Here is a 10,716-nt window from a genome sequence, read left to right on the forward strand (position 1 = left end):
AGTGAGGTCTAAGATTCAAGTCGACGGTTTGTCATTTCTCTTAATGTTTAATGTTATATGTTTTTATGTTGCGCATTTACGTGCGAAACGCGGTGATAGATTTCATGAAATTGGCAGGTAGCCTATGTTCCTTTTTTAATTGCGCGTCGACGTATATACAGGTTTTTGGAAATTTTGCATTCAAGGATAATATAAAAGGAAAAAAGAGTCCTATATAAAAATCCTCCTTAAAAAAAGCCTCCTTATATAAGAGTAAAATCAGACTATAGAATTATTCATCATAAATCAGCTAACAAGTGATTACACAGATGTGTGGAGAAGTCTATTGCTGTATTTCCAAAAGGTCTATAGTTTCAATCAGGTACTTGTGGATGAGGAATACTGCGTGAGGTCTACTGTTTACAGAACTACTAGAGTAGGAGATAATAAAATTAGTAGAATAATTGATGACGATGTTGTGAAATCTCTCCATAATAAGAAAACAAGGATATTGTCAAATTTTACTAAAAAATTTTAATACTTTAAAACAGTACCTGGTTTCACGTTTACCAACGCATAATCATCATTATCATTAGGAGATAATTTAAATTTGTATTTCTACTCACTTCATGACAGCCATTGCGTAATCATAGCCACTGGTCTCATTCTGGGTTGTGCTTGTCTAGTCCCACAGTTTCTGGACAAAATTCACATTTATAAATTCTCAATTTCACATTTCCTCTTTAAGTGAAAATTTTTCGGTGTTGGTTATCCATCTTGTTTTCACTATTACTAGTAGTTCTGTGACCAGTAAACCTCGCGCTCAGAAGTAACATTGACCTGTTGTTATGTTTCTCGAAAATTAATAAATATTTATCAATTTAAAATGTCTAGAAAAAATCCTAAATAAAATAGAGCTTTCTGTCCTATCATACCGTGACGTGTCGTCCCGGAATGTGAGTGTGAGCGCTGTTATCAGTTCTGGCTGCAACTGTCTACAACGTTGATGGAAAGAGACATTTCAGATGTTCGATGTTTTTGAACGGGTAGTATTAAGTCCACTAGCAGCTGATTTATGATGAATAATTCTATAGTCTGATTTTACGGTAAATTGGCGTATGAAGGAGGCTCCTTTTTCCTCTTATATTATCCTTGAAATGCAAAATTCCCAAAAAAACCTTGAATATTGTCGACGCGCAATTAAAAAGGAACATACCTGTCAAATTCATGAAAATTATTACCGCGTTTCGCCGTAAATGCGCAACATAAAAACATTTAAACATTAGATAAATGCCAAACCGTCGACGAATCTTAGACCTCACTTCGCTCGGTCAATGATTACTATCGATTTAATAAAATTTATTGAAAAAACACTCACATTTTTTGATGTGGCGACGTCCATTTTGTGCAGATATTGCACATTTTCAAGCCAAAAAAAACATTGATATTGTCAAATTTCACTAAAATTTATAAAAAACTTTAAAACGAACCAGCACAAACCGGACGTCGCCACATCAAAAATGTGAGTGTTTTTTCACTTGAAAGTTTTATTAATACGATAGTAATGAAACATTTTATTCCTGGAAACAAAAATTTGTCGCCTCATTCATGGAATGCCAAAAAGTAGGATTCTTTGGTGTCTATACATATGCTTATTTGAACCCTCATCTACCTTCTCTGTTAGGGTACACTCAGCCTTCACCGCTCCACTATAATGTTTAACCACATGAATAACTTCAATGTTTCCTATCAGAGAATATGGATTGGCGAAGGTAAGGTAGGGTAAGGTATTGGGGTAAGGTAGTACCTAGAATGTAGAAAGAATCAGAGACAATATCAAAGGAAATTATTGAAGGACATTAAGGCCCGCCGCAAAGTAGACCCACGCTAATCCACGAAAAGCAACCCACGCCTTGGGATGTTTTGTAAACCATTGCTATAGAATTATTCATAACCAATCAGCTGACAAGTGGAATATTCATTTATTGCATGTATTATTAACATTACACAGATTCTGAGAAGCCTAACAATGGTTTTACAAAAACATCCCACGGCGTGGGTTGCTTTTCGTGGATTAGCGTGGGTCTACTTTGCGGCGGGCCTTAGGAGGAAACAGATACATGCTTTTAAAAACTCTCAACAGCCACCTTCTCGGATACACTCTAATACTTTCGCCGGTCCACTATGTTTCAACCACTATAAAGAACACCATTTTTTCTCACAATTTAGACAGATTGAAGTACCGTAGTTAATTATTCTATATTGGGATTCACGTTATAATAGCAGTATCCGATTGACAATGGTATTGTTATCCTTGTCTATCATTCGACAAAGCAGATAGCGCTATCTTTCTCTAGTTCCGCAACGTTGCCAGATTGTGTTTAAACAGGGACTTGCAGACTCCCCAGTATATGACTGTGGGGCGATGGAGCAGACAGTGCACCACATTATATTTGAGTGTGAGAGACGTGCCTACCCACTACCTCCGTAAACAAAGCCGTGTGCATTCGTGTGACGTCAGCACAGGTAGGGCTCCTACACCAATAAAACATTAGCTGATATAGATCAGCTGAAATCAACAAATTTTGATTGGTGTAGGAGCCCTACCTGATGACGTCACAAGTATGCACTACGGTTTTAATTGTTTACGCAGGTAGTGGCCTACCTGTGTGAGGCCAACGACTTTACTGTAGCCAGTCCCCAGGCAATAAATACTATATCAACCCTTGACGTACACTTATAAAGTATGAAATTTTTAAAATTGACAAAAATGTCATACGCAAATAAAATAAATGTGTTCAAACAATGTAGAAATATAACATATATAGTATGATATATAATATTTGGTTACAAATATCCCATCTCAATCATGAGAGTGTGTTATTTTATCATTGAACTTTATTTTTTTGAGAAAGAATAAAATATGGTTGATTATTTTTAGAATTCTCATGTAGCCTTATAAACTTGTACATATATCATAAATAATGTACAATATACTTCGGAGCTAAACTGATGAATCATCGATACTGTTGTGTAATATATCTCACTTCATATGCGACTGTCGGCCACAGTAGCTAGGCCTACTTTTAACGCTAGTTTTGTATCAATTTTTATATCACCACCATCTCAAACAGGTCCTAGTACCTCGAGATGCTATTCTCAATTGGCATTCATTTTGTAATAGTATTTCCCATGTTGTCAAATTTGTATTGCTTTTATTATGTATTTCTAAGATGTTGTATTTTTTATTTCTGCCAATAAATCATTTTCAATTTTCATTTTAAACTAGAATAAACAGTTGAAGGTGCGTACAGACTTGACCGCCAAGGAAACGCGCATTTCAATATCTATCAGCTGATGCTAAGCTTACTATTTACAGAAACATCAAGTTACAGATATAATAATCATGGAGTCAGCAGCTGATAAGAGTGAAATGCGTGTGTTCCCAGCACATAAGTCTGTAGCACATTAAAATTACCGGTATTACATTTATTACATTCCTTAATCACAACATCAAATTGATGATTGGGAGAGAACAACAGGATAAACCCAACTGTTCCTCTCCCTAATTTTGATAAAATAGTTCAAATGAGGTTATGAAAAACACTTTTATAAAGATCACAAAAATTTACAGTTCAAATAACATTATACTAAAAAATTGTATCTCGATTGATCAGAAGATGGAACAATTATTATTACACTTGAAAATGCATTAATAATTGAAAAATATTAAAAAACTTGATAAATTTGAAGCCAGAAAAATCACAAAAACATTCACTATCAGCATATGATGATACTATGTATCATCTACTATGTTCTATAGAAGGCAGTGCAAGGCAGAGAATCGACAACGCTGTTGTCCTTTCTTCTCCACTACCATTATACGTGGACCTTACTATAGTAGTCTACGCAGATCTATTATATACAGAGTGTCCCGTAAGTAACTCACCCAAGAGCGTCTCACAGTGCACTCGCTCATGTAGTCGTGCACGTCGAACTCTCTGCGAGTGGCGCTCTCTTTCTTGAGCCGGGTGACGAGCATTCGACTGTTGGCGTTGACAGGTCGATGAACGACTTGAGGATGTTGAGATGGAAGGTGGGGCAATCAGTTTGCGATGTCGCCGCCAGGTGTCGCCTCCACTGATTAGGAGACCGTTGCCCAACCAAGGCGGAAGAAGTCGTAGTCCTGGCCTTTGTTGATGTGTTGACTGCTGCTCAAAAGGACCTAGATTCAGATTATTCAAATAAATAAATGAATAATACAAAAATAAAATAAAATATTATATGAATGCCGAGAAGAGGACTTGTTGAATAATCAATAGACGCGGATCAACATACAAACAATTTCAAGGATCACAATATGATCAATTTAAAAAAAAACAATGATCAGAGGATATTATGTCAATAGATTTTGAGAATCATCTATCTTCTTCTATATATATATATGAAAGCGAAATGGCACTCACTCACTGACTGACTGACTCCCCTCACTCGCAGAACTAAAAATCTACCGCACCAAAAACGTTCAAATTTGGTAGGTATGTTCAGTTGGCCTTTAGAGGCGCACTAAGAACGGATTTGGAAAAATTTCACAGATACGCCCAAATCTGCGTTTTTCCAGCATTTTTTGCGGTTTCTCAGCTTTATCGAGAACAAATGACAGAAATATTCAAATTTACTACAGAAGCTCAGCTGGGTGTAATAATGTTGTGTTAGAAGGAATTTGAAATAACGCCAAGATACGCTCAAAATCTGCGTTTTTCCAGCGTTTTTTTTTTTTTTTTTGCTTTTTCTCAGATTCATCGAGAACAAATGAACAGAAATTGTTTAAATTTAGTACAGAAGCTAAGCTAGGGTGTTATAATGTTGTGTTAGAAGGCATTTTAAATAACGCAAAGATACGCTCAAAATCTGCGTTTTACCAGCGTTTTTTGCGTTTTCTCAGATTTATCGAGAACAAATGAACAGAAAATGTTCAAATTACTACAGAAGCTCAGCTGGGTGTAATAATGTTGTGTTAGAAGGAATTTGAAATAACGCCAAAGATACGCTCAAAATCTGCGTTTTTCCAGCGTTTTCTGCGCTTTCTCAGATTTATCGAGAACAAATGAACAGAAAATGTTCAAATTTACTATAGAAGCTCAGCTAGGGTGTAATAATGTTGTGTTAGAAGGAGTTTGAAATAACGCCAAATATACGCCCAAAATTAGCGGTTTTTTGCGTTTTCTCAGTTCTTTCATCAAGTAATAGACAGAAAATGTTCAAATTGCACTAAATAATTGAAATAATCAATGATTGAATCGAGCGAGGAAGTACTTTGACTTTCTGATGGAATGAAGCATGCTCAAATGAAAAATGAAGGCGAGCGAAGCGAGCCCGCTGATCTCATTTTTGGACGATCCAGTTGGCTCCGCCCCTGGCTAGACAGATATAGCGAGCGAAGCGAGCCTGACGGCTAGTAACCAATATAAACAGATCAACAATAATATGATCAATTTTAAAGAAAACAATAACCAGAGAATAATCTATGTCAATAGATTTGAGAATCATCTATACTATAATAAAGTAAAGAACTGGTTTATTCAAGTACTGGATAGGAAAATTATGTTTGACGCATCATCACGTCTGAACTACCAGACTGATTAACTTGAAATTTTGCATATAGATTTTAGTTATTCATTTACATACAAAAGCTCACAGAATAAATCCATGAAGAGCCTTATTGACATAAACTAGCTTAGTCACATATATTTGATGCAAAATAAGATTGAAAAAATAGAATAAAATAGTACCGTAAACACAATTTTTGAATACTAATATGATAAGAAGAGGCGAATGAGGCCAAATGAAAAAAAACGAATGACAATAGTAAAATGAAAAAGAAACAGAAAAATAATAATAAAAATATGATAAATTTAATAGTGAATAGAGTAAAAATAGGACTCGATAAAAGAAAAAAAGATTCTTAATTAAACGAGGATGGTTATAGGCATATTTTCAATTATTCAAAATATCATTGCGTCAAGTTTTCAGTTTGTCAAGACCCTGGTGGAGCACGGTTACCTGCTACAGTAGTTAGAAATAAATGAAAATCATAGAAAATAAATAAATGATTGAAAGAGAACATGGCAATAATTTTTCTTGTGTAATTGAGAAGTTGATATTGTGGTAATTATTGAATGAAAAGTCTGAGAAATTGTCAAAAACCACTGATTTATTGATAGTAGAAAGACCGGTTTCGGTTATAACACCATTGTCAATCTCTGATGAACTAAAACTAAAACTAAAGCTGCTCTTGTATTTAGTTTTAGTTTATCAGAGATTGACAATGGTGTAATAACCGAAACCGGTCTTTCTAATTATCAATTAATCAGTGGTTTTTGACAATTTCTCAGTCTTTTTCATTCAATAATTGAAATGATAGAGCTGTAAGTCGTCAGCACATGAGTGATCATATATTATCTAGTGATAATATGAGTAATCATATTCAAGTGACATATTCAATATTTTTATGCCAATGCTATAATAATGATGTATTAACTTTTCAAGATCTCATTAAAACAAAGTCCCACCAATACTTTTCCTACTCACCCTATGCTGCTAAGAGTTTAGTTGAGACCCAACTCTTTACCAAGTCAACTAAGACCTTACTAATACCATAACGAAAATATAGTATAAGAAAATATCCCATGGTTTAGGTCATTTATGTTCTAAATTTGAAGCCGATTGTTTGTTAACTCAGCCGATTACTGTCGACTATTGTCTATTACTGCTTTGACCGGGTGAGAGAGTAAGAACGACACAGTAAGAGAGACTACTAGTGTCACAGAGCTTCACAAAGAACGTCTATTGCTGAGTGTCACAGAAAATATCCCAATATAATGTAGGTCGTTTATGTTCTAAATTTGAAGCCGATTGTTTGTTAACTCAAGCCGATTACTGTCGACTATTGTCTATTACTGTTTTGACCGGGTGAAAGAGTAAAAACGATACAGTAAGAGAGACAACCAACGTCACAGAGCTTCACAAAGAACGTCTAGGACTATCGGCTTGAGTTAACAGTGAAATTTGGAACATAAAAGTCCTATACCATGGGATATCTTCTTATGCTATGCTATCTTCTCTCTATGGTATCCACAAAATAATACAGTATCAACACACATGATACAGTATCATCTCAACTTGATACACAACACCATGGGATATATTCTTATGCTATCTTTTCTCTATGCTAATCTTCTTGTTATCTTTTCTCTACGCTAGTAGTTCAGTATCAACACACATGATACAGTATCAACACAATATGATACAGTATCATCTAAACTTGATACACAACACAATGGGATCCTATGTTATCTTTTCTCTATGCTGATACCCAACTCTAACTAACAATGCTTTCAACTAATAATTATATTACGCCAGAATTATTTGCCTTATTAGTGATGGGAGACAACACAAATAATTATTGTGATTGCAAGAGTTACCTCGGTTGCAGAAAAGTCTGTCAACTGTTAATCCCGATTAAATTTCACAACTCTTTACTAAGACCTTAAGCTGCGTTTACACCGGAGTTTGATAACATAAGTTATTAACAAAAAGCTATTAACTTGACTGAATCGTCAAAAATTTCTCTTGACAAAAGTTAATAACTCATGCTTCTAACAGAAAATTCCTTATTATTAATAATATCTTGTTATCAATATAATTGACTTCCATATGATTTCATTCAACGGGAGTATTCATATGATATAACAGCCGGAATTAAAAGCAAAAATTGTCTTCAAAATACTTTAAATCGAAATATGTGTGATCATTAACATAATGATATTTATCTGATCTAATGTAAATAAATTATAATGCGTTTAAAGCAGAGTTTGAAACAAAAGTTTTCAACATGAGTTAATAACATTAAAATTTCTTTCGGCTGCTAGTTTTGTTATCAACAAAAGTTAATAACTTTGTCACGTGTTTCGTCTGCAGCTGTAGTTTTAGGGAACAGCTGTAGTTGTAGGGTAGGGATGCTTGGCGAGGGGGTTGCGGGGAAGATAGTAACCTGTTATTAACTAGTAGCTCTGTGAACAGTAGACCTCGCGCTCAGTGAGTTACATTGACCTGTTGTTATGTTTTCTCAAAAATTAATAAATAATTTATCATTAAAAATGTCTAAAAAAATCTTAAATAAACATTGAGATTTCTGTCCTATATCGTACCGTGACGTGTCGTCCCGGAATGTGAGTGTGAGCGCTGTTATCAGGTCTGGCTGCAACTGTCTACAACTTTGATGGAAGGATACAATTTTCAAGATGTTCGCTGTTTTGAACGGGTATATTATAGTCAACTGTCTACTAACGTTAATGGAAAGATTCATTTCAAGATGTTCGATGTTTTTGAACGGGTAGTATTATAGTCCACTAGACAGCTGATTTATGATGAATAATTCTATAGTCCGATTTTTATGGTAATATTGGCATATAAAGAGGCTCCTTTTCCCTTTTATATTCCTTGAAATGCAAAATTTCCAAAAACCTTGTATATACGTCGACGCGCAATTTAAAAAAGAACATACCTGTCAAATTTCATGAAAATCTATTATCGCGTTTCGCCGTAAATGCGCAACATAAAACATTTAACTCTTAAGAGAAATGCCAACCCTCGACTTGAATCTTAGATCTCACTTCGCTCGGTCAACAAAAGTTAATGCGATAAAAGAGGCTTTTGTTATTAACATAACACATTTCCTTTGATCTTTACCGACTCTCGATGGATAACATAAATCTTGTTAATAACAAGGAATTTTCTGTTGAAAACACGAGTTATTAACTTTTGTTATGAGAAATTTTTGTCGATTCAGTCAAGTTGACCACTTTTTATTAGTAACTCATGTTATCAACTTCGGTGTAAACGCAACTTAACATGATGCTATTGACTTTTGTAATTAACATCAGTTGATAACAAAAATGTTAAAAACTTGTGTTATTAACTCCGGTGTAAACGTAGCTTTACTCTTCACTTACCTCGACATCATCTGGTTTGTAGATGAAGACTAGCAACCGAGGACCTATCCACATGCGTAGCATATTCTTGTACGTGTCTCCCTTGTTCACGATTCTTGTAAACATCTAAAATTGAAAATAAATACATTCATAAGAATAGATAGTAATTGATTAATGTTTCTAACTAGTAATTATATGCCAGAATGAGATCTAGACTTTGGAGATATCATATTATGTTGATTGCAAGAGTTACAGTAGGTTGCACATTTAATTTATTTACAAAGGCAACTTCTGGAGTATTTTAAGTCTAGGTAATGATGAGGGGGATGAATTATGATTACATAAATGAAGAGAGAGATGAAAATTATCTACCAAAGAGCTTAAAGGTGCATAGACTCACATGCAGCGGTAGTGTCGTACTTGGATTTTAAATCGGCCATTGAGGGGGCAACCTATAAGATTATTACATACCAATGCCTTGTAATCCATAGTATTACGAATATATAGATATGATATCTCGTTCCAAAATACCCCAATGGCGGCCTTCAATTTCAAGTAAAAGCTATCATGGGAAGGCATAGGCATTGTGAGTCTATATCTCTTTAAGGTCTTTGTTATCTACTATGTGTCACATTTTCAAAGATTATAGAAAAAAAACAAACAAGAAATTAATTCTTAATTCAGAAAATAATTATTCCGGTGTCCAAAATTATCATAATCGAGTAGAAGCTATAATGTTTTTTCAACTCAAGAGCTTTACAAACATAGAGTTTCGTCTTACAGTAATTTGGAGTCAATACAATATTAATATAAGTTCCATTCCATAGTGTATTCAATATAAATCTTATCACAGCTTATTTGTTCCACTGCTGAATCAGTCTAGTTCATAATTAAATTCAACTATAACTATTCAACATCAACATATCTATAATGATTAAAACAATACCTGATTGGTAACTTTGGTAATGGTTTGTAACTTTTTATTCAAAACGTTAACAATTTTGAATTAACTTGAAAATTTTGAAGTCCAAAATATCAGTAATTATATCAATATTTTGGTTCCACGAGAACCAAAGAACACTGATGTGTTCTCTGATGTGTATCAAATTTCTCTGATGTGTATCAGAGAAACCTTCTTCTCAGAAAACCCTTCTCTGATTGGTTCTTGTGGAATTAATCATGATTAAAGGTTAACTAACTTTTGTGCAGCCAGGCCTTAAGATTTGAGATTGCAAGGTTGAATTGTGAGGTTTGATTGCAAGATTCTGTTACAAGGTTTGATTACCATACAAATTATATAAACCGGGGTTCCAATCCCGGCCCGGGCAAGATATTTTTGGGCCACTCTTGTGTTTCCGTTAGGCACGTTAAGTCGTCGGTCACGACTGTCTAAAACCAGTCGTAAGGTCATGTCGGAGGCACTGAAATTGATCACTTGCGACCTGAAAACTCTGACACCAGACCTGAGTCAGCCAGGTCACTCGATATTACTGTTAATATCGGGGGTGGCATGCCAAATGACCGATTCCCATTTGGCCGAAATTATTATTTTGTCGCAAAAATCGAAAATTGAAGAATCCCAAATGGTAGAATTGAAACTTGTACTTTCCCAAATGGTCGAATCCCAAATGATCGAAAAGTTTTAATAGTAATCCCATTTGGCCGAAAATCTCAGATTCTGCTTCGACCGATCACTGCTCGTGAACCGTTTTATCGAAAAAGAACTAATTCGGGATTCTGTCGA

General features: G+C 34.7%; 1 protein-coding gene across 1 annotated transcript; it reads right to left on the reverse strand.

Moving 5' to 3' along the window:
* Positions 1 to 605: 605 nt before the first annotated feature.
* Positions 606 to 9,098, reverse strand: LOC120349087 (cytochrome P450 4g15-like; the record flags this gene model as incomplete). The annotated part of the gene is given in 6 exon segments (XM_039419042.1): positions 606 to 656; positions 3,891 to 4,038; positions 4,041 to 4,082; positions 4,085 to 4,150; positions 4,153 to 4,204; positions 8,994 to 9,098. Coding segments are annotated over 6 exon segments (464 nt in total), but the record flags the coding sequence as incomplete, so codon positions are not given.
* Positions 9,099 to 10,716: the final 1,618 nt, after the last annotated feature.

The sequence above is a fragment of the Nilaparvata lugens genome, unplaced genomic scaffold (assembly GCF_014356525.2).
Source record: "Nilaparvata lugens isolate BPH unplaced genomic scaffold, ASM1435652v1 scaffold8191, whole genome shotgun sequence".
In the NCBI taxonomy this organism is placed as follows: domain Eukaryota; kingdom Metazoa; phylum Arthropoda; class Insecta; order Hemiptera; family Delphacidae; genus Nilaparvata; species Nilaparvata lugens.